The sequence below is a fragment of the Giraffa tippelskirchi genome, chromosome 5 (assembly GCF_054371585.1).
Source record: "Giraffa tippelskirchi isolate mGirTip1 chromosome 5, T2T-mGirTip1v1.2.pri, whole genome shotgun sequence".
Classification (NCBI taxonomy): domain Eukaryota; kingdom Metazoa; phylum Chordata; class Mammalia; order Artiodactyla; family Giraffidae; genus Giraffa; species Giraffa tippelskirchi.
The window spans coordinates 136,641,426-136,666,625 of NC_137279.1; the positions used below are offsets into that span (position 1 = coordinate 136,641,426).

At 34.8% G+C, this 25,200-nt stretch overlaps 1 protein-coding gene and 1 long non-coding RNA gene across 12 annotated transcripts in view; both read right to left on the bottom strand.

Moving 5' to 3' along the window:
- Window positions 1-25,200, bottom strand: part of PRKACB (protein kinase cAMP-activated catalytic subunit beta) — a 150,490-nt gene that overhangs the window by 15,143 nt on the left and 110,147 nt on the right. For 10 of the 11 annotated variants that reach the window (XM_081490131.1, XM_081490137.1, XM_081490138.1 and 7 more), the window contains 5 exons: window positions 21,976-22,074; window positions 20,906-20,988; window positions 17,500-17,626; window positions 16,482-16,577; window positions 13,124-13,246 (listed from right to left, as the gene is read on the bottom strand). In XM_081490131.1, coding sequence (XP_081346257.1) covers window positions 13,124-13,246; window positions 16,482-16,577; window positions 17,500-17,626; window positions 20,906-20,988; window positions 21,976-22,074 — 528 coding nt within the window. The remainder of the gene's footprint in view (window positions 1-13,123; window positions 13,247-16,481; window positions 16,578-17,499; window positions 17,627-20,905; window positions 20,989-21,975; window positions 22,075-25,200) is intronic. The other variant, XM_081490136.1, reaches the window with a different exon arrangement.
- LOC145506158 (uncharacterized) lies at window positions 6,390-13,077 on the bottom strand. Its single transcript, XR_014053583.1, has 2 exons — window positions 12,606-13,077; window positions 6,390-9,306 (listed from the first exon to the last, which is right to left on the bottom strand). It is a non-coding gene; the product is annotated as an uncharacterized LOC145506158 (long non-coding RNA).

Here is a 25,200-nt window from a genome sequence, read left to right on the forward strand (position 1 = left end):
GTTAAGCACAAGTTTTTTGTTTTTTTTTTCCTGCTAGTGACAGATCAAAAAACAATTTTAGTATAAATAATAAACTAAAATCACCATCATAACAGAGGAAAACTAGTACTTGTGTCAAGTAACTAAAGACTATTTGAAAGGTGAAGGTTTGGCGTCAACTCATATTAGCGACTAAAAAACCTCATTTTTGCAAAGCTTGTATTAGTACAGATGATAAGAAATTATATGTTCAAAAAAAAAAAAGACATGTGAACTACCACTCTCTCTAGTTCCTACTTTTGACACAATGGCTTATTAGAAGTTAGGCACTGTGCCAAACACTTTACATGCACTGACTCATAAAATCTAAAATATAACACCTAAGTAAGTATGATTGCCCCCATTTTATACCTGATGCAATTAAGACCTACAGGGATTAAGCAATTTGCTCAAGATTACAGAGCTAGTAATAGCAAACCAGGACTCTGACTTCAGGGTATATACTTTAAATTCAGGTTACTGTCAGGAAGCTTATAAAAGACTGAAATTTTATCTTAAAAATATCCGCACATTTCTTTATCCTACTTGGAGTAAAAACTAGAGAATACAAGGTATTCAAAGACACCCCATCCACTTGAAAAATACCACAATTATTTATAAAATGATTATGTTCTAATTTCATTTAGATTCTTAAGAAATAACTCATTTGAAGTAGACTTATCTTCATTTAGAATAGAGGTTTCATGAACTGTTCAATGTAATGTGTCAGTTATTCTCCCCTTCATGATGTTCAGAATGGTAGATAGTGATGTACTACAAATAAATCTTTTGAATTCAGGTAATATGCAATGAAGTGGATAAAGAATCAGTTCAGTTCAGTCGCTCAGTCGTGTCCGACTCTTTGCGACCCCATGAATAGCAGCACGCCGGGTCTCCCTGTCCATCACCAACTCCCGGAGTTTACCCAAACTCATGTCCATTGAGTCGGTGATGCCATCCAGCCATCTCATTCTCTGTCATCCCCTTCTCCTCCTGCCCCCAATCCTTCCCAGCATCAGGGTCTTTTCCAATGAGTCAACTCTTTGCATCAGGTGGCCAAAGTACTGGAGTTTCAGCTTCAACATCAGTCCCTCCAATGAACACCCAGGACTGATCTCCTTTAGGATGGAATGGTTGGATCTCCTTGCAGTCCAAGGAGACTCTCAAGAGTCTTCTCCAACACCACAGTTCAAAAGCATCAGTTCTTCGGTGCTCAGCTTTCTTCACAGTCCAACTCTCACATCCATACGTGACTACTGGAAAAACCATAGCCTTGACTAGATGGACCTTTGTTGGCAAGTAATGTCTCTGCTTTTTAATATGCTGTCTAGGTTGGTCATAACTTTCCTTCCAAGGAGTAAGCATCTTTTAATTTCATGGCTGCAATCACCATCTGCAGTGATTTTGGAGCCCCCCAAAATAAAGTCTGACACTGTTTCCACTGTTTCCCCATCTATTTCCCATGAAGTGATGGATAAAGAATATAGACACCTAAATAAAATAGTTCCTTACTTGGAATGCAAATACAGTGATGGTCTTGAATTAGTTAATGAATACGTTTATTCGTTTAATCCTCAGAACAGTGTTTCTCAAGTGGTAGAGGGTTGTGATGGTAAATATCAGAATCATTTGGGAAACACTGAAATTCTATACGTGTCCTCTTCACTTCCACATCACTCCTTCTTTTCCTCCAGAGATTATGATAGGTAGCCCACACTCCCACAGTAAGCCATATTAATGATGGGTATCTGTCATGTCCTTAAAATATACTAGATGGGAAATAATGAGAATGATTGTGAAAATATTTTTTTTCTATGATTGTTCTGAAATGTAATCAGAAATGTAAGTACTTTGTTTACTGAATGTTCCAAAGAGCCATGTTGATTCATTAACTGAAATTAGCAAAAAACAGAAAATAAATGAAACGTTCGGTCCCATCACGCCATACCAAATAGATGGAGAAACAGTGGAAACAGTGGCTGACTTTATTTTTCTGGGCTCCAAAATCACTGCAGATGGTGATTGCAGCCATGAAATTAAAAGACGCTTACTCCTTGGAAGGAAAGTTATGACCAACCTAGATAGCATATTAAAAAGCAGAGACATTACTTTGCCAACAAAGGTCCATCTAGTCAAGGCTATGGTTTTTCCAGTAGTCATGTATGGATGTGAAAGTTGGACTATAAAGAAAGCTGAGCACTGAAGAATTGATGCTTTTGAACTGTGGTGTTGGAGAAGACTCTTGAGAGTCCCTTGGACTGCAAGGAGATCCAACCAGTCCATCCTAAAGGAGATCAGTCCTGGGAAGGACTGATGTTGAAGCTGAAACTCCAATACTTTGGCTACCTGATGCAAAGAGCTAGCTGACTCATTTGAAAGGACCCTGATGCTGGGAAAGATTGAGGGCAGGAGGAGAAGGGGACGACAGAGGATGAGATGGTTGCATGGCATCACCAATTCAATGGACATGAGTTTGGGTGGACTCCGGGAGTTGGTCATGGACAGGGAGGCCTGGCTTGCTGCCATTCATGGGGTCGCAAAGAGTAGGACATGAATGATCAACTGAACTGAACTGACTGATGTTTTAAATGGAAGACTTTTATTTATAGTATGTTAACCTGGAAATACCAAAGACTTCTATAATGGGAAAAATAATGAACTCTTCCTTCAAAACTGTATCAAATTCTGCTATGCATTGTTTCTTTAACTATTATCAGTTGTAACATATGTAGATAAAGAAAGTAAAATCAGAATTCTAGAATACTGCAGCTAGAGGGAGTTCAGTCTAAACCTTCAGTTAAAGATAAGGAACCTTTTTTTTAAAAAAAAATAAAGATAAGGAACCTGAGCTCCAGTGAGACTATCAATTCAGTTTCATTGTTGGGAAAATAACTTGATTCTCCTGACTCCTACATCTTTCTTTAGGCCAGGACAGAACAAAATATGTGATAGGGCAAATAATGTGAAAGCAGCTGTAAAGAGCTAGATTTGGAAAAGAGACAGTCTAACCCCATTAAACTGGTAGATCTAAGTGATAAGGCTATTGGAAACTGGGATTATTTAACATGAAAGAGGGGTTTGTGTAGTATGTGCTCCCTAAAGTGTTTATTGGATGTTTATCCTCTAGTATTTCCCGTTTAGGATTCTTTTTCAACCTTCAGAGACCAAGTTACTTCTGAGTTTCCTAATGATATATTCTTAAGAATAAATCTATTTCTGTAGTGAGGAACACACACATAAGCTTTCAATACATGATGTGCATGAAAATCATTTGAAATAATTTAAAAAATATACATATAATTGGAATACACAGAAGACCATCTGAACTGGTATCTCTGAGAGTAGGCATCTATTTCATGAAAGCTTCATGAAGGCAGAGGCCACAACTGATTTGCTGTATCTAGCATTGGTCATATACTATGAACTTAATAAATATCTAACAAATGCACGGACTTAAATTCAACAAACACTGATTCAATACCATCTATATGCTAGGCACAGATGTGCTTGGGAGATAGTAGAAAAACCAAAGTAAGACAAAGATTCCTGCCTCCACAATGTTCACATTCTAGTGAGATAGAAACTTAGCAACAAATGTGACCCTCTAAAAATGCTGTCATCCATCATTCCTGGCAAAACCTTCCTTTGTAAGGTCTTTAATTTTTTACTCTGAAGAAAATGGAGGGGGGGGTGTCACTGCAAGGTTCTGAAAAGAATAACAGGATCTGACAATGTTTTTTAAAGAACTACTCTAGTGACTCAAAAGAGAGCAGTTATCAGTGGAGGTGGTAAGAAGTAGCTGAATTCTGGGTATATTCTACAGATAGAGGCAATATGGTTTTCCTATGCATCAAATATGGATTGAGAACGTTGGGGTGTTTTGGCCTGAGTAGCTGAAAGTAACTGAAAGGATCATGCTGCCATCAAATGAGATCGGAAAGATGGTGGAATGAACAGATTTGCTAAGGAAAACAAAAATCTGTCAGTTTTAGACAGGTTGAATTTGAGATATTTATTAGACCCCTGAGTGGAGATCTCAGGAAGTTGGATACAAAATTATGCACCTTACAAGTCACGTACAGCTAGTATTAAGCTCCCCTGGTGGCTCAGATGGTCTGCCTGCAATGCGGGAGACCTGGGTTCGATCCGTGCATTGGGAAGATCCCCTGGAGAAGGAAATGGCAACCCACTCCAGTACTCTGGCCTGGAAAATTCCATGGATGGAGGAGCCTGGTAGGCTACAGTTCATCGGGTTGCAAAGAGTCGGACACGACTGGGCGACTTTACTTTCTTTCTTTATAGCTAGTATTAAAAGTCCTACAGAGGATGTGACCACCAGTGAAAGATGTGCAAAAAAAGATCAAGCCAAAGAGATTTAGAAGGAAAGATGAGTAGAGGGTAGTGATATATGTATATATACAGCTGATTCATGTTGTTGTACAGCAGAAACTAACACAACTTTGTAAAGCAATTATACTCCCATTAAAATAAATTTAAAAAATTAAAAGAAAAAGAATGAGGATATAAGTCCAAGCATTCTAGCATTCCCTTTTTAAAGAGTTTCATGAGAATTATATGTTCTTTAAGCCAATTTAAAAAAAAAAGAAACATGAGTAATTCAGGAATAAAGCTAAGATCATGAAGAGTCACTGAAGCCAAACGAAGGAGTAATGAAAGAACCACTGAACTAGAGTCTATTTCTTGCTTTGCCACTAACTAGCTTTTATCTTGGAGAAGGAAACGGCAACCCACTCCAGTATCCTTGCCTAGAGAATCCTGTGGACGGAGGAGCCTGGTGGGCTGCTGTCCACAGGGTCGCACAGAGTCGGACACGACTGAAGCGACTTAGCAGCAGCAGCAGCAGCAGCAGCAGCAGCTTTTATCTTTGGGCTATTCGGAGCCCTGATTTACCTACATATAGAATAAGGGAGTTAAACTAAATAAAATGGAACATTCTTGTCATCTCAAGAATTCTACTAAGCTATTTCTTTGGTAGAAAGAATACCTGGGTTCCAATCCCAACTCCAGTTCTTTATACTTTAGGCAAACTTTAACCTTTCTGATATGTGAGATAACCTCACTTATCTCATCCATAAAATGATAAAAGTATATTTCATCTGGCAGGTATGAAAAGAAATTAGGTAACTTTTATGAAACTGCCTTTTTTTTTTTTTCCCAGCCATGCTGTATGTCTTGTGAGATCTTAGTTCCCTGACCAGGAATTGAACCTGGGTCTACGGCAGTAATGGAGAAGGAAATGGCAACCCACTCCAGTATTCTTGCCTGGGATATCCCATGGGCAGAGGAGCCTGGTGGACTACCGTCCATGTGATCACAGAGTCAGACATGACTGAGCAACTGAGTACTACGGCAGTGAAATCACCAAGTCTTACCCAATGGACTGCCAGGGAATTCCCTATGAAACTGGCCTAGTATCTTATAGGCACCAATTCAATACATGTTTCATTTTCTAAATCTTTTCATTAGAATAATATCTTAATGATCTGAAGCTGAATCTCCGATTCAAAACAGGAACCTAGAAGTCAGCAATATTTATCATGTTTCCAGACTACTCAAGGACAGAGTGTACTAGAAAAGTCACTGCAGAGTATAATAAGTTCCTCTTTTTTTCTTTTCTCATGCTCCACCTTTTAAATTTCTACAATAAACAAATTCTCTACTTAAGGCACTTAAATTTGATAGAGTGAGGGAGAAAATAGACAACTAAAACATTGTTTGTAAGGACAAAATTGTGAATATAGCTGATACCTTCTTAAACAACTTTGTAAAATTATATTACACAGTATGTTAAAATAACTATGAAATTAAGTTTGAACTGAGCAAACAACCGAATATTTGTTCTGTTTTCAGCATCAATTATAAAGTCTTGTGCATTTTGGTTTTAGGAATAACTATTACCTTCTAAAAATTTAAGAGGAAGTTATATCCAAGAAGAAAATCAGTGCATGTTGTTATAGTATCCGTCCAAACTGGATGATTTAAATTCACTCTTTTTTAATTTTAGAAACAAAGTAAGACAAAAGTCAAATTTGTCTACTTTTAGCTTACTCACAGAAATTACAAAGTTGATCTCTGATTGAAGAGGAGAAAATTTTTACTGCTATTCTTCTGCAGTTATGGAGGAAAAGACTGTTCAACTAGTAACATTTTATCCTGCATCAGGATAAAATTTACTGGGCTTAAATGACTCAAAAGAGTTTGTACACAGTCAATAATCTGTCAACTTCTGCCCACATTGCATACTGGGATAAATTTTAAGAAATTCTCTCTCTAAATTAGTATAGCTTTAAGAAATCTATGATCCTAGTTAAAAAATTATCTAGCAAAACCGAGCATATACATTAGTTAACTTTTCAGAACACATAACTTTTCATACATACTTTCTAGCAGATATGGTGCTAAGTTCCACACTATCTCACAGGACTCAGTCTCATAGGACTGGATCCTATATACATAAAAAGAAACATCTAGGACATTAACAAAATACTTATATTAGTATCATGATTGTGGGCTCTCTGATCTGTTCTCACCTATGCAGAAACAGTGCATAGATATAATGAATTCAGATGGTTGCAGAAGGCTGTTATCCATCCCATCCTCATTCCATGCTCTGCAAAACAAGTTGAAATCATTTGCCCATAGGACTCCTAAGGTAAGGACTGCCTCACAGAGGTCTTAAGAAGAATTTTAAATGTCCACAGCAAGGTGTTAAAAAAACGCCCTGGATTTTATGCATATAGTATAACTGCTTTTGTATTTTATGAAAATAACTATTGAGTACTATAAGTGTCTTTGTAGCCATGGCCAAATAGTAAATGGCATTTTAATTTCTCAAAAAAGTATTAGCAGTGGGGCCTTCAAAAAAGCATAGTGGTATATCTGCATATGTGTATGTTATTTAGGAATACACAGAAAAAAGATAATATAGCAGGCTTGAGACTGCTACCCTTGAGAAAGGCCTGGCAGCAAGTTTGGCATTTGGCAGGTATCTGGGAATTGAAATGGTCACAGTTCCAGAAACTGAAAAGAAATTTCCCTAAGTGACACGAGTGGCTCACCGCACCTAGATTTACTACAAGTGATATGGCTTATGCTGAACATTTACTTTTGTTATGGGAATCTCAGATTCTGGTATGTGCCAGATAGAAGATGTATATGTGATTCCAATAAAATCCTTGGGCCTTGAGTCTTTACTGTACTTCCCTGGGAGACAACATTTTATCCGTGTTGCCAAAATTCATTGCTGGGGAAACAAAGTTTGCCTTCTGACCCCTTTGGGCAAGGACTCTTGAAAGTTTGTGGTGGTTTCCTCTGGACATTACCGTAAATGCCTTTTCCCTTTGCTGATTTCGCTTTATAAACTTTCTTGTAAGATAACTTACAATGAAGGTACTTATTACAATGTAAGGTGTTCATTCCCTGAGTATCACTATATGATGAACTTTGTGAATCTTCCTAGTGAATCACCTAACCTAGAGGTCGTCTTGGGGACCCTAGACACAAAAGGGAATAGTCATTTGGCTGCAGTCATTTGGCTAATCAATCATACTTCACTTGATGTGAATGTGGATGGCCCTTCAGGAGAAAAAAAAGTAACCGATTCTTTTTGATTATTCTGTGTATACCTACGTTTATAACTTGATGTTTTGTATAGTGTCTTCTTGTACATATTTGGTGGTCACTAAAAATGGAATAATACTCTAGGAGCTAAGAATTTTTTTTAATTACACAAATCAAAAATTCTTGGTTTCCACATAGCAATGACTCGCTTGCTGTCTTATTTGCAAATATCATTTTTCAGTACAGTGTTAACTTCTGCATTTCTAAGAGTAATTAAGCCAGATAGAGTTGCTGTGGAAACCATCACTGATTCTTGTTATAGAGTATATGGAACTGAGGTATTAAATTTAAAGACTATATACAGAAACTCAGCATATGTATTGCTAGGATGAGGCATAGTCAATGTGGGAATTATAAGAGTTTTCTGTTAACTAGGCATTTCTAAACCTGAATCTTAATATTGTATGAATAATTTGACATTTAAATACCACCTACTCTGTTTTTTATTAAAGGCAAAATATGTGTAGGAGAGAATCTAACAAGCTGATTGATCATCTTTCTGTGCATTAAAAAATATCAGTTTGAGCTAAAATACTGTAAATAGAGAAAGAATGTAACAATCTAATGTTCAAATATACATGTGTTAGTGAACTAATCACTTTATTAAACTTATTTATTTGAACTTTGATAAGTCAATGATACCTATAATCTTTATATTAATAACATGGTTTCAGAAAATATACTCAACATAAAATACTGTTGCATAAAATAACATGCTTTTTAAAAAATCAGAAAAATTCTGAATGAAAAGTATGTTTTTAAATATTTGACATCACTAAAACCATTAAGAAATTTTAAATACAAATATAGAATCCGTAAGACCAAAACAGGATTTTCAATGACCTGAACAATTAAAAAAATTGAAAACAAGTTAATCTCCAATTTGACTTTTAGCTGCTAAATAGACAATAATGCTTTCTAATGTGGATAGAGACAACTTCTAGTTTAGATCTGAGTGCTGAAACAGATGATTTTAGTGGAAAATGTGAACATGATTTCATATTTACATAATGCAGATCCTAGAGATCACTCAATAATAATATTTTATTTTCATGAATTCTACTTTAGATGAGAAAAGATAATAAGAAATGAAAACAACTCTATATCCATTATAGGGAGAGACAATCTGGCACCTTTAGTTAAAAACAGCAGTACACCAAACACCTTATCATATCTAATAAAAAAGATAAAGTCAGGTATTGTGATATAAAATTTTATGTTCCTACTCTTCTCTTCTAAGATGACCAGGATTTAAACTGTTATAATTTTAGAATATATGCAGATTTAAATTATACACTAACATTGGATCCTAAATGTTAAAGTTTGATATGAACATATTCATAGATAGCCAAAAAAAATTTTACACAGTGTATAATGATTGACAAATAAAGGCCTATTCACACAGATGAAGATACATTTGTTTTAATGAAAGTAGTTTTCCTATGCGAATAAAATTCAGTTATGACAACAGCATCTTTGTCAGAAAATTTGACTCCTATGAAGTTTCCCTAGAGCCTCAGATGGTAAAGAATCTGCCTGCAATGCGGGAGACCTGAGTTTGATCTCTGGGTTGGGAAGATCCCCTGGAGAAGGGAATGGTGACCCACTCCAATATTCTTGCCTAGAGAATTCCATGGACAGAGGAGCCTGACAGGCTACAGTCCATGGGGTTGCAAAGAGTCAGACACGACTGAACCACTTTAACTATGAAGTTAAGGATGTTTAAGCAATATAGTAAAGCTTCAGGAACTTTGTAATTAACTGTAATTAAATTATTTGGAAATATTACTATAATTTCTGCACTATTAGTCTTGGTATTAGTAAAATACACTTCTCCCATTCAGATATTTACAAGTATTTTAGTATATGGCCTTTGGTCTTTATGTCTCTTGAGATGTTACATAATTACTTCTCAAATTCTTAAAAAAAAATCACTGGTTTGTCTATTAATTTTTCTTGATTTTTAGTTTGTTAATCTCAACAGTTCCTTTGACTTTTAATATTCTGCTGGGTGAAAGCAATTACAAAGATAAGAAATCAGAAGCCTAGAGATCTACAAGTGTAGCAAGGACAGCAGTAATACTTAGTTACCTAAATATTTCATTCTGTCTTTCTATATTACTTTAGTATAAATCTTTAAATCAGTTCAGTTGCTCAGTCGTGTTGACTCTTTGTGACCCCATGAATTGCAGCACGCCAGGCCTCCCTGTCCATCACAAACTCCCGGAGTTTACCCAAACTCATGTCCATCGAGTTCATGATGCCATCCAGCCATCTCATTCTCTGTCGTCCCCTTCTCCTCCTGCCCCTAATTGTTCCCAGCATCAGGGTCTTTTCCAACGAGTCAACTCTTTGCATGAGGTGGCCAAAGTATTGGAGTTTCAGCTTCAACATCAGTCCTTCCAATGAACACTCAGAGCTGATCAGCTTTAGGATGGACTGGATGATCTCCTTGCAGTCCAAGGGACTCTCAAGAGTCTTCTCCAACACCACAGTTCAAAAGCATCAATTCTTTGGCGCTCAGTATTTTTATAGTCCAACTCTCACATCCATACATGACTACTGGAAAAACCATAGCCTTGACTAGATGGACCTTTGTTGGCAAAGTAATGTCTCTGCTTTTTAACATGCTATCTAGGTTGGTCATAAATTTCCTTCCAAGGAGTAAGCGTCTTTTAATTTCATGGCTGCAATCACCATCTGCAGTGATTTTGGAGCCCAGAAAAATAAAGTCTGACACTGTTTCCCCTGTTTCCCCATCTATTTCCCACGAAGTGATGGTACCAGATGTCATGATCTTAGTTTTCTGAATGTTCAGCTTTAAGCCAACTTTTTCACTCTCCTCTTTCACTTTCATCAAGAGGCTCTTTAGCTCTTCTTCACTTTCTGCCATAAGGGTGGTGTCATCTGCATATCTGAGGTTATTGATATTTCTCCCGGCAATCTTGATTCCAGCTTGTGCTTCTTCCACCCAGCGTTTCTCATGATGTACTCTGTATATAAGTTAAATAAGCAGGGTGACAATATACAGCTTTGACGTACTCCTTTTCCTATTTGGAATTAGTCTGTTGTTCCATGTCCAGTTCTAACTGTTGCTTCCTGACCTGCATACAGGTTTCTCAAGAGGCAGGTGGGTGGTCTGGTATTCCCAACTCCTTCAGAATTTTCCACAATTTATTGTGATCCACACAGATGTTTTTCTGGAACTCTCTTGCTTTTTTGATGATCCAGCGGACGTTGGCAATTTGATCTCTGGTTCCTCTGCCTTTTCTAAAACCAGCTTGAACATCTGGAAGTTCACTGTTCACGTATTGCTGAAGCCTGGCTTGGAGAATTTTGAGCATTACTTTACTAGCGTGTGAGATGAGTGCAATTGTGCGGTAGTTTGAGCATTCTTTGGCATTGCCTTTCTTTGGGATTGGAATGAAAACTGACCTTTTCTAGTCCTGTGGCCACTGCTGAGTTTTCCAAATTTGCTGGCATATTGAGTTCAGCACATTCACAGCATCATCTTTCAGGATTTGAAATAGCTCAACTGGAATACCATCACCTCCACTAGCTTTGTTCGTAGTGACGCTTTCTAAGACCCACTTGACTTCACATTCCAGGATGTCTGGCTCTAGGTAAGTGATCATACCATCATGATGATTTGGGTTGTGGAGATCTTTTCTGTACAGTTCTTCTGTGTATTCTTGCCACCTCTTCTTAATTTCTTCTGCTTCTGTTAGGTCCATACCATTTCTGTCCTTTATTGAGCCCATCTTTGCATGAAAGAGATGGGAATACCAGACCACCTGACCTGCCTCTTGAGAAACCTGTATGCAGGTCAGGAAGCAACAGTTAGAACTGGACATGGAACAACAGACTGGTTCCAAATAGGAAAAGGACTATGTCAAGGCTGTATATTGTCACCCTGCTTATTTAACTTATATGGAGAGTACCTCATGAGAAACGCTGGGTGGAAGAAGCACAAGCTGAAATCAAGATTGATATTGAAATCTGCCTTGATATTGTTGTTGTTTAGTCACTTAGATATGTCTAACTCCTTGCGACCCCATGGATCGTAGCCCACCAGGCTCCTCTGTCCATGGGATTTCCCATGCAATAATACTGGAGTGGGTAGCCATCCCTTTCTCCAGAGGATCTTCCCGGCCCAGGGATTAGAACCTGGGTCTCCAGCGTTGCAGGCATATTCTTTACCATCTGAGCCACCAGGGAAGTTTAGAAAGTCACAATATACAAAACAGCCAATTGAATCACATCTCAAGGTAATGTTATGTCAAGATTGATGTTATATGCTCAAAAGCAAGCAAGCAAATGAACAAAAACTAATAGAGCATACCATATGGAGGAATAAGAAAAAGGAGGAAACTCTTCCTTCCCATGAATTCTGTCATTAATGTATAGAAGGTCTTCCAGGAATTTTTAAAAGCCTAGTTTTTTTCTTTGTGGTGGGAAGAATTAGGCCTATTTCTACTTAAACTGACAGCAGTATTTTTAAAAAGGACCTGAGGTATGAGTTAAGACAAGAGTCTATGGCTGACTTTAAACAAAATACTCTTGAAAAACAAAATTAGGAATCATAAATGCGAAAGAAGAAAGGTTAGTATAGTATTTCAAAATGTAAGATACTCTGACTTATAGTATATCTACTCATATTCAAGAAAAACTAGTGTAATTTCCATATTTGCTAAAGATCAATGGCAATTATAATCATATTAATGTGAAAAACCATTAACATCATTTCTTTGAATTCTCATCTTAAAAGGCTTATCTATTCTATAATTGGGGATTCTCAGGTGGAGTGAGTGGTAAAGAACCTGCCTGTCACTGCAGAAGACATAAGGGATGCAGGTTTGATGCCTGGGTCCAGAAGATCCCCTGGAGAAGGGCATGGCAACCTACTCCAGTATTCTTGCCTGGAGAATTCCATGGACAAGAGGAGCCTGGAGGGCTACAGTCCATGGGGTTGCAGAGTTGGACATGACTTAAACGATGTAGCACACACATTTTATAATTATTTTCAATTTTGTGTTGTTTGACATAATTTAGACAAGTCTCCCCTAAAAAAGCAAGCGCATATAAAAACAGCCCCTAAAACTTCTCTCCAAGCAGATATCAACATGAAGTAACAATTTTTATTTATTTGAAGAAAGATAGAACTATGGCTATAATCCTGTATTTTACAAGGGATAATAATAATAATAATGATGATGATGGAAATTGCTTTATTATTTTGTTAATGTTTGTAAAATTACCCTTTTTTACCTAAAAGACTTCAGTGATTCAATATTTACTGTATCTTAAATGAGTGCTAGATGTAACGGCAGACTCTATGGATGTTTCTATACTTTTCCCAATTCAGGGTAATATCCAGATGATATCAAATAGTTTCAATCTATAATGCTTAAAACTCATGTATAGAGATAATCAATAATTAAGGAATAATAAATGTATTACTTACCTTTCCAGAAACAATTTTTTCATAAATCTGAATTGGTTGGTCTGCAAAGAATGGGGGGTAGCCAGCCGCCATTTCATAGATTAACACTCCTAGTGCCCACCAATCCACTGCCTTATTGTAGCCCTAAGATAAACCAACACCAAGTGGCAATCATTACTTAATTCACTCAGAGGAGAACGAAGTCAAATTATTTCAAAATGATCTTCAAGCATATGAAATTTTTAAAAAGGCAGTTGCTGAGCAGTTATTCAGGATAAAAAAAAAAAAAAATTATGTCAGATTTGAATTAAACAAAGGGGAGAGTTTCCAGATATTGAAACTGAATATTAAGAAATACTATTAAATCTTCTTCCTAAAATCATTAAGAATATTAGAGACAATAAAATATGCCCTGTTTAATTGGGATAATTTAGTTTTTGTTCAACAATAGGAAGGGAATTGGATGAAATTACCTCTTAAAGCCCTATCTATTGCATAATATTATGAATCCGATTTTCTAGAGAATACTTAAGAAAGGTCAAAAGTTTTGAAATGAAAGAGTAGATATTGTACTTCACGATAAATGCTGAAGTTGACTTCAAAATATATTGGTGGGTTTAGGAGGGTGAATATATTAGAGATAATCCCATCTACTTCACCAGATCTCATTAAAACTAAAAGCATAATGTAGAACCTAATGAATGTAAATATTTAAGTAAACTTTATCCATCCACTGTTTTTGTTTCTCATCTCTAAATGGTATACAAGAAAGATAACTAATTCATGGAGTTTTACGGGGACTACATCAAGTGAAGGGAAATAATGAGTATAAAAATGTGTTGTAAAGCAAATGTACAATTCTAAGGTTATTCTTGGGTTTTTTTTTTATGTTAAACTTACTAAAATTAAGATCTAGAAGTATTGATAAGAAAATAAGAAAAAAATTAATATGTTTATATAAAGTTTGATAAACCATAATCAGTGTCAATTGGCACAAAAGATTATGGGGGAAAATAAAACAATACAACTTTATCATGGAGAGAAATGAGCTGAGTTCTTGCCAGATCTTTTGGTCTACCCTCAGATATATTCTTAATTACCTTCACCACTCCCTCTATCCCAACTTGCATTAAAATTTTAGCTTTATAAATAATTTTATTTTCAAATTACTGGTTAAAATATAATGATATAGAGATTCTATTTTTCTTTTTATTTCCTGCTTCTATATATTTTTAAAGAGAGAGAGACTAGTAAAATAGGGATAACACTTTGTTTTGCTAATAGAAATGGGCATCAACTATGCTTTTCTTTAAATGCAACTCACTAATAATGTAATTACAATGTTTTTTGCTATAACGAAAGCTTATAATGTTAAAATAGATCCTTTTACCAAGTTCTGATTTCTACATTTTAGATTGTGTGCTAATGTTTATAATAAGTATGCCAGATGCTTTTAATACCCTAGTTAAAGAAAATTAAATCAATAAGAAAAACTAAATTATAATAGATAAATGGGCAAAGGACATGAACTAATGATTCATACATATGCACAAAGCAATACCAAATGGCTATTAAGCATTAAAAAATCTAATAATCAAAGTCATGAGACTTAAAACAATTAGATATCAGTTACTATCTATCAAGATCTATCTATCAAGGCAATGGCACCCCACTCCAGTATTCTTGCCTGGAAAATCCCATGGATGGAGGAGCCTGGTAGGCTACAGTCCATGGGGTCGCTAAGAGTCAGACACGACTGAGCGACTTCACTTTCACTTTTCACTTTCATGCACTGGAGAAGGAAATGGCAACCCATTCCAGTATTCTTGCCTGGAGAATCCTAGGGACGGCGGAGCCTGGTGAGCTGCCGTCCATGGGGTCGCACAGAGTCGGACACGACTGAAGTGACTTAGCAGCAGTAGCAGCAGCAACTATCTATCAAATTATCTTTTAAAACAAGAATACCCAATGCTGGAGAAAGTGTGGTGAAACAGATAATTCTCAAACACTGCTGAGAAGTGTAAAATGTTACAATCTTTTTGGAAAGTCCTTTGGCAATATGTATTGAAAACCTTAAAAATGTTCATATCTTCTGACCCTGTAATTTCATTTCTAGGGATCTATCCTAAAAATAGTTTAAAATATAGAAAAAAGCTTTATGGACAAAGACATTTATCACAGTCATTTACAAAAGAAAAAAAGGGAAACAACTGAATATTCAACAACAGAAGAATGACAAAATACAATATGGTGCATTTTAAAATAAGCAATTAAATTACATTTGCAGGCTAATTATTACTCAAGTGAGAAAAGCTGAATACAAAATTGTACATTCACTGAAACATGCATAGAAAAATATATTGAAATGTTTTTTAAAAAGGCTACCTCTGGGTAGTGAGATTGAAAATTTTTTGATTCTTTCTTTATAGTTTTCTATATTTCCCAAATTTCAGACAACGAATATCTATTTCTATACACACACACACATTTTTTTAAAGTTTTGGTGCTTACAGTGGCATCACATTATCTGTTAAATGTACTTAAAAGAAATGTTAGTGGCAATGACATTTAATTTTAAAAGATTAAAAGTTATAGATGACTTAAATTATGAAAGATATTGAAAGGAAAGCTGAAAGAATTCTCTTATTCTAACACTTCTGCAGTTAGCCAAATTTCAGTTATTTAGAGGGTAGTTAATCGGTGTATAAATATCAATGCATATATCTTATCCTTTTCTCTTTCCTGGCTCCTGTCTGAACCATTACTATCAGTTTCTCTTTTCTAGCTTTTACCACCAAGGGATGGCAGTAGAAAGGAAAACGGAAGTTAAACTACTGTTTTAGAAATGATTAAAAATTTTTGTCACCACATTTTCACTGTTTAGAAAAAGTAGAACTGTCTTCAATAAGATTATAACTATTTAATTGCTATGTTTCTATTTTTAAACTAAAATTTTAAAAAGTAATTCACATACTTTTTTCCCATTTAAGTGGTAAAACTGAAACAAGGAAGAATAGACAACTAGTACATATATATCTTTTTTAATTTGCCTCTTGGTGTAACCCAGAGCAAAGACTCTCTGCCCTCCTGTTACCGGGAATAATTATGAAAAGGCTATGCTTCTGGTTTCAAAACATGGATCTAGAGGCCATATTTATTTAAACTAATTCTCTCAGCTCTAGAGTTAAAATCAACAGCTTATGAGATTAGTGGCAGACTCTAAATAATTGATTTTTAGTAATTATGCACAAAAATTTAAATTCATATTTAGATTAAATAAACATGTAAAATTAGATCATAACTTTTTTTTAAAAATAAAAGCCCACAGTGATGCATGCCTTATATTTTTACTTCTTACATAATGATACTATAAATATACCTTGCTGAGAATTATTTCTGGAGCCAAATATTCTGGAGTGCCACATAATGTCCAAGTTCTGCCTTTAACTCTTTTGGCAAACCCAAAGTCTGTGACCTATAAAAGACAAAAAGCCTGTAAACATCTGTTATTTCATAATAAATGTATTTACTGTACCTAAGTTGAAAGTTAAAAATCAGGGTTAAAATTAACACCTTGAAAAAAAATTAAGTCAATGTAATTGAGACTAATCCATGAAGGCCACTATTTAGTGAAAAAGGTTAAAGCAACACCAGTGTGGAAAACCGTTCCCTGACTCAAAGAAACAAATGAACCAAAAAGAAGCTTCAATAAAAATGAAGCAGTGTTAGGAGTGTTCCTGAAGTCGAACACTGTCTTCTGCCCTTAATTATATCATCAGAAGTTGCAAAAGCATCATTGGGAGAATCTTAATAACTGTGTAAAAAGGAGTGCTCCTGATGTATTGAGAGTAGAAATGAAAAAGAAACACTGCCACCAGTCCAGTACTGGTAGCTGGGGCTCCTCTGGTAACTGTACTGTAGAGTTAAAAAGCATAGAGTCTCAGGACAAGCTGGTGGGATTTAAATTATTAAATTTAAATTATATCTGTGTGACCTTGCAGTATCTTAGTTTCATTAATCTTAAAATGAGAATAACAATAGTATTTACATTTCATACTGTTATCAAAATTAAGAGGTGACACACGTAAAACACTTTAGACCAATGCCTGGCACTAAATGAGTACTCACAAATTTAGCTGTTCTTTTTTTATGCAGGAGCCTGTGCACAACCTGTGCACAGTTCACAACTAAAGGAGATATAAACAGGTGCTATCTTTGATGGAACTTTTGGTGCTCTGTAATAGCAACAGAACTGTTAGCTCAATTTAAGTTGTTATTAGGAAGAACTGTCTCCCTCAAAGGAAAAAAAAAATCCAATTTTGGTAGTTGTGGTTAAATATATATAACTTCTTACCTAGTATGTTCTCAAATAAATTACACATGTGTTCAAGTCATACCTGGATATAACCTTGGTGGTCAATTAAGAGATTTTCAGGTTTTAGATCTCTGTAGATGAGGTCTAGTGAATGGAGGTACTCGAATGTTAGCACTATCTGAGCTGCATAGAACCGTGCATGGGGTTCACTACGAAGAAACAAAACATTGATTTTTGGTAAAATGAGTTAACATATAGTAACTAGTAGATTACACAAAAAATAACATGAGGTAGAGGTGTTTGGGGAGCAAAAAGATACTTTTTTTCTTTTAAACATAGGTAAAGAATCTTGTTAGTTTCCAAATATTTTTAAATCTATAAATCATCTTCAAATAATGCTTTTATATGCTTAGTGAGCAGCATATGTAGAAGAAAACTATAACTCTCAGATTGTCATTGTAATTTAAATTATTGTTGGCCATATTAGAAGATACTAAGAATGACTGAAAAGCACCAGTTAGATTGTCTATCAGGGCCATTGCTGTTGTTGATAAGCTCCATATAACTTTCCCATAAATTTCTAGTACTTAAAGAATTTCTGCTTTTATCTACATATTTAAGCCATTTTACCCATGCTGTTACTACTACAAAAGGTAAAAAATGCTCATTATAGAAAAAAAGCCATAAAATATTAATGAAGAATAAAGATACCAATAATCTCATTCAGAAACCAGGTTCAATCCTGGTGTTTGAATTTCCAAATCTTTCACTATGCATGTTTCTACAAATATCTAAACATAGGTATAATCTGTATATTTACATAAATACACACAATTCTGGATGCATAGATTAGATTAACTGATTTGTTGCTGCTTCTGTTGTTTAGTCACTCAATCATGTCCAACTCTTTTGCAACTCCATGGACTATATAGCCCACCAGGCTTCTCTGTCCATGGGGTTTTCCAGGCATGAGTATTGGCGTGGGTTGCCATTTCTTCCTCCAGGGGATGTTCTTGACCTGGGCATCAAACTGAAGTGTGTGTATGAAAGTTGTTCAGTCGTGTCCAATTCTTTGCGAACCCATGGACTATACTCCAGGCCAGAATACTGGAGTGGGTAGCCCTTCCCTTCTCCAGGGGATCTTCCCAACCAGGGATCGAACCCAGGTCTCTCGCATTGCGGGTGGATTCTTTACCAGCTGAGCCACAAGGGAAGCCCAAGACTACTGGAGTTGATAACCTATCCCTTCTCCAGCGGATCTTCCCAACCCAGGAATCGAATTGGGGTCTCCTGAATTGCAGGCGGATTTTTACCAACTGAGCTATCAGGGAAGTCTCCTGCATTGGCAGGTGAATTCTTAACCACTGAGCTGCCAGGGAAGCACAGATTAACTGACAGATTAGCGTAATCTTGATGCCACATTCGAAGTATTATTCCAAAAGGATGTAGTGATTTTCCAGTTTGAGTTTCTGGTTCATCTTCATTTGAATTCCGCTAATCTTCTTAGTATATTTCAATGACTTTCAGATTTGTGTCCTCAATGAACAACCTTAACTATGAATAGAATTTCCCTCAAGACGGTTCGTATGAGTTTGATTTGGTAGCACCAGAAATAGGAATTCTAAAAAAAAGATTGTATATGCTGTTCCTTTTGCTTGTCACGTACTACATTTCCAAGGTCCTAGCCTGATACATACCAAGTGCTCAGCAAATATTTGTTAAATGAATGAATGAATATGAGAAGAAAAACTTTTCTGTGGCAATAGTTTATAATATCCTTCCATTTCCAGCCCTATCACAACACTGTAACAAGCTACAACAGATGTTCTATGACAAGAAATGAGAACACTGTAAAGGAGACTGGAAGAATCACCCAGATCGTTGAAACATTTATCCCCAATTCTGGAAACGTTTGACCTAGGAAGTCCCTTCCTATTTTCTTTATATGCCTGTTTGTATAAGATGCACTTTTATCATATATTTATCATCATAAACATAAGATGCACTCAGCGTTTTATATTTATGTCCACATTAATGTTTGATCGGAGGTACACAAACATTACATAGACCTTTAATCAAATTGTTGAAAGGTAAGGGCAAAATATTCTATAAGGATAATTTAATGCTGTAGCAGCTTTAAGTCTAGACAGCTACTATCTAAGTAGAGAATCATAATGACTCCATTGCTTCTGATTAATGCTACACTCAGCAATAATTCAGTCTTCTTGTTGTCTCAAAGTTTCTAAGGCTGGAGTTAACAACCTTTCAAGTGTATTAAATAATGTGTGAAAGGTTGGAAAGATAGTGTCTCTGAGTGAATTATGCCAACCACTTGCTTTCCTCTTAGTATCAAGTATTAAAGAAAGAAGAGTGTAGCGAGTTGCAAAGAAAGGAAGTAGTCACAGAAAATGGATAAAATATTTTTTGAAGACAGGCGTAGGTATGGTAATTCAGTGTTAAACTTTAAATTATCATAGGGCAATTCTGGACTGCCTGGACAAGGAGTGTAAGACAGGACAACAGGGCATTAAAACAAAAATCATTAAATAGAAGTTACTCTGCATTAGCTCAGTGCTTGACACATATTGGATGTCCTATACATTAGGTTAATAAATGAATTGTGGTTTAGGCCTCAGGAAACTAAAATAACTCTCATATTGGCCTATTATGAATATAATCTCATGGTAATCTCAATTCATATTTTTATAATATGAATTGAATTATCATCTTCAGTCATCTGAATTCATACTGATGTTTTAATTATATCAATATATAGTATATTGAGTGAAGTTGAACTTGCTCTTCGTTTTAGCCTAATTCTAAAAGTGATTATTAATGAATACTAGGAGCTTACAAAGTATTATGCACAGGTAAAGCTAACAGAATCTAAAAACTATTTTAATAACTGTGTGATCTTATTAGCAATAACTTAATGATAAGTTACTGCTTTTTAAAAAAATTACATATGTTTAAAACTGATATATATGTTTATGTACATACATATGTTTGTTACATATTTATACATATAGATATGTATAAATTATATATATATTTTTAAAACTCAACATGGCAACAACATTAGGAGAATAAATTTGTGCAAAACGAACTTTCATAATTTTACCATGATACTATGATTATCTTTCTTATATATTTATTAATATATTTCTTACTTGTCTTCATACTTACATAAGCCTCTTCCTCAGAGATATATTACTAATATTTATTCACTAAATACTAGTTTAAATTCAATTAATTTTTACAGTATCTGGAAATTCTTCAAATAATGGGCCCTCATGACACTTACTAATGCTAGAATATTTACACTGCTATGATGGTGTTTTTAGTTAACTTTTAAAACTCAGTAATGTTTATATAGCTAAAATATTACTAATTTAAATGAAATAAATTTTTAGCATTGACAAAAACTTATTTGGTTTAAAACAAACACACAGCATATAAGTATTTGAGAAGCATAAAGTATTAGTTACCTGAACCTTCCAATTCTTCTTAGATGTGAAAACATTTCACCACCAGGAACATATTCCATAACCATGTATAAATTAGAATTATCCTATGAACAAGTAAAAAGAATAAATAAATCAAAATTATGAAACCTAGATTATTTCTCACGAAAATATTTTATGGCACCATGTGCAATTAGAAAAAGACAAATTAAAAAATCTGATAGATTACTAACATCAGGAAATAGAGAATAAATGGAACATGCTCTAACTTTTCTACACTGGGGCACTTTTTTTTTTTCCTGGTACTCTTGCCACAGATTGGTCTGGGATTTTTGCTGTTCCTGCTATTACAGGAAATACTTAACTCTTGAACAATTAAACACTGTGGTAATGACTTAATGCTATAGTGTAAGCAAAAGTTTAAAACTAATTTGTAAAAGAATACTTACATTTTATGCACTAAATAAGGTCAGAGAGATTAATAATTTTGAACATCATTCTAAATACACAGGTCTTCATTTGATTTAATGAATAAAAGAGGACAAAGGAGAAAGGTTAAAATATTCCATATTAATCCACTGGTAGAGAGATGCCAAGTATCATCCCAAATAGCTGAAAAGCTGCCAACTTAAAGAATAAATCTGTTGCAACTTTATAAGGTGCTTCAGCAGAGGGCCAAAGACTATTTTGCTTCAAATAAATGAAGAGGCTAGAACACACACTACAAGTAAAAGAAGATGGTGAGACTGCAGCAGAAAAGGTTCAAGAGGAGAAGCTATGTAGGTGTATCCATTTGTATGAGTGTAAGATATGCTTAATAAGATGTCACTATGAATTTTAATAAACTGAAATACTTGATCTTATAATACCATTTCATGAAAAATTACACATTATCTTTAACAATTTCCTCAAGAACAATCAAAACCTTTTCAAATGTCAGCTAAGTTTTTAAGCACAACAGGACTTACATAAAATCTAAATATATTACTTTTTTGTTTATCCATATTTTCATATAGATTAGAATCCTATTATAGCTTCATATTTTAAAAAATGTGAAGTTGAAAATATTTTATTTGGATAGAAGTAAAATTTACCTTAAAAGCATATTCCAGTCGAACAAGAAAAGGAAAATTCACTGCCTGTAATATTCTTTTCTCATTCAAAGTATGCTCTATTTGCTTCAGTTTAACAACCTATAATTGAGAGGGAAAGATATATTTAATGTATTTGAACAAAATTTAAAAGTTGTTATAATTTTAAAAATTAATTAATTTATTTTAATTGGAGACTAATTACTTTACAATATTGTGGTGGTTTTGCCATTCATCGACATGAATACAGGTCTGGGACAACCCAAAAGGATGAGATGGGGAGGGAGGTGAGAGGGGTTTCAGGAAAAGTTGCTATAATTTTAAAAGAAAAAAGTTTTCCATATAATAATTAACTTGCAGAAGCAGGATTGCTAATTTAGATACAGATAATAATAATAATAACTACCAATGAGAATTATCAGATTCAAATGAAATATCTAACAGTGGTTTAAAATTTAGTCTTCAGAATGTCAAATTTAAGTTGCAGTCAAGAAGCAAGAGCTATGAAGAAAGAGGTTCATAATAAATTACCTTAAAAGTTAATATGTGACAATACTTGGGTCTTAATGACTTATTGGCCACTAAAAGAACTGGCACAAATAACTGTAATAAGTAGGTATTGATTTTAAATCTTGAGAAGATAAGCAAGAAAATGAAAGATTAAGGAAAAGTCAATGATTTTTAAAAAGTGGGTAAAAATGAACAATCTGTTAATATCATTATATCTGAATAAATACAAGAACAAATTCTAAAACTTCAATTTGCACAGCCACAAAATATTGACAAAAATCACTGTCTTTATAACAGATAGGTCATTTAGGATTGATCAATTGATCAATTCCACTGGAGAGTCTAATCAATCAGGTACATAGCAGGGAAAGCAACTTATCTTGACCTCATGAAGACTGATTTTATATCACAAGAGGTTCCATCTTGAATTTAAGAAGAAAGGTGACTTTAGGGAAACATAAATTGTCTTGTATATGTATAAGTCATTAGGCAGTGGCATTTTTTCTCGATAGAGGCTTATTTTCAGTGTGGGTTAGTCACAGAACTCAAGAAGTTGAACATTAATAAGGAAGATAATTAAAGGGCTTCCCTGGTGGTCCAGCAGTTAAGAATCTGCCTTGCAATGCAGGAGACACACTATGATCCCTGGTCCAGGAAGACTGCACATGCCTAGAAGCAACTAATCACATGTGCCACAACTCTAGAGCCTGTGTTCCGAAATGAGAAGTCACCGCAACGGGAAGCCCATGCGTCACAACTAGAGAGTAGGCCCCAAATACTACAACTCGAGAAAGCCTGAGTGCAGCAACAAAGACCTAGCACAGCCAAAAATAAAAAATAAAAAATTCTTTAAAATCTTTGTATAAAAAAAGGTAATCAAAGACACCGTCCATTATTAGGATATAAAGTTACAGTATAAAAATACTGCTGAGTAAAGAACAATTGACTGAGAGTCAGAAGACCTGTGTTTTAATCTAGACCTTCTATTAAACCAGCTTTGTGACACTGGAGATATTGCAACTTGCTGGTTTTTTCTACCTGAAAACATGAAGTGGCTGAATCACTATTAGTCTATACTTATAACAATAAATTTTATAACATTAGCTGGAGAATTATTGTTGCTTTGTGTTTACTTTTTATTCATAGACTGCTTTTAGTTTTTTTTAAAGCAGTTTCAGGTTCACAGCAGAATCAAACACAAAGCACAAGATTTTCCATATATCTTTTGCCCCAACACATGCTTTGCCTCCCCTATTATCAACATTCTTCACCAGAGTGGACATTTGCTACAATCAATGAACCTATAATGACCCATTATTATCCCCATTAATTTGATCAGGGTTCACTCTTGGTGTTGTACATTCTATGGGTTTGAACAAATGTGTAATGACATGTACCCACCATTATAATATACAGAGTAATTTCACTGGTTTTGATATCAGGGTGATGCTGGCCTCATTCAAAGAAGTCACAAGCATTCCCTTCTTTGCAAGTTTTTGGAATAGTTTGAGAAGGATGGATGAAAACTCTTATTTAAATATTTGGTAGAATTCACCTGCGAAGACATTTGGTCCTGAACTTTTGTTTGTTGGAAGTTGTTCTTTTTACTGATTCATTACTGGTAATTGGTATGTTCATATTTTCTATTTCTTCCTATTTCAAGCTTGAGAGAGTGTACTTTTCTAGGAAATATCCATTTCTTCTAGTTTGTCCATTTTATTAGCATAGTAATCTCTTGTGATACTCTGTATTTCTGTGGTGTCAGTTGTAACTTCTCCTTTTTCATTTCTTATTTTATTTGAGCCCTCTCTCTTTTTTACTTGATGAGTCTGGTTAAAGGTTCTTATTAATCTTGTTTATCTTTTAAAGAACCAGCTCTTGGTTTCAGTAATCTTTCTTACTGTATTTTTGTTTTTGTTAGTCTCTATTTCATTTATTTCTGTTCTGATCTTTATGATTTCTTTCCTTCTACTAAGTTTGGGATTTATTTTTCTTTTTCTAGTTTCTTTAGGTGTAAGATTAGGTTGTCTGAAATATTTTTCTTGTTTCCTGAGGCAGGCTTGTATCATTATAAACTTACTTCTTAGAAATGCTTCTGTGTGCTGTCTGCTGTGTCCCACAGATTTTGGATCATTCTGTTTCATTTTCATTGTTTCCAGGTATTTTCTCATTTCCACTTTGATTTCTTCAGTGACCCAGTGGTTGTTTAGTAGCACACTGTTTAGCTTCCATGTTGTTTGTGTTTTTTGCACTTTTTTTTTGTAGTTGATTTCTCATTTCATATAATTGTAGTCAGAAAAGATGCTTGATATGATTTCAACATTCTTATATTTATTAAGATTTGTTTTGTAGCCTAGCATTAATCTGCCCTGGAGAATTTCCATGTGCGCTTGAAAAGAATGTGTATTCTGTTACTTTGGGGTGGAATTTTTGATATATAGGTATTAAATTCATCTAGTATAATGTATCAGTTCACATCAGTGTTTCTTTATTGATTTTGTCTCAATCCATTGAGAGATATGAATGAGATATTAAAGTCCCATACTATTAATATGTTACAATCAATTTCTTCCTTTATGTTTGTTAATATTTGCTATATGTATTCAGCTGTTTCTATGGTTGCTCAGTCACTCAGTCATGTTTGACTCTTTGCAACCCCATGGACTGCACCCCACCAAGCTCCTCTGTTGAAGGGATTTCCCAGGCAAGAATACTGGA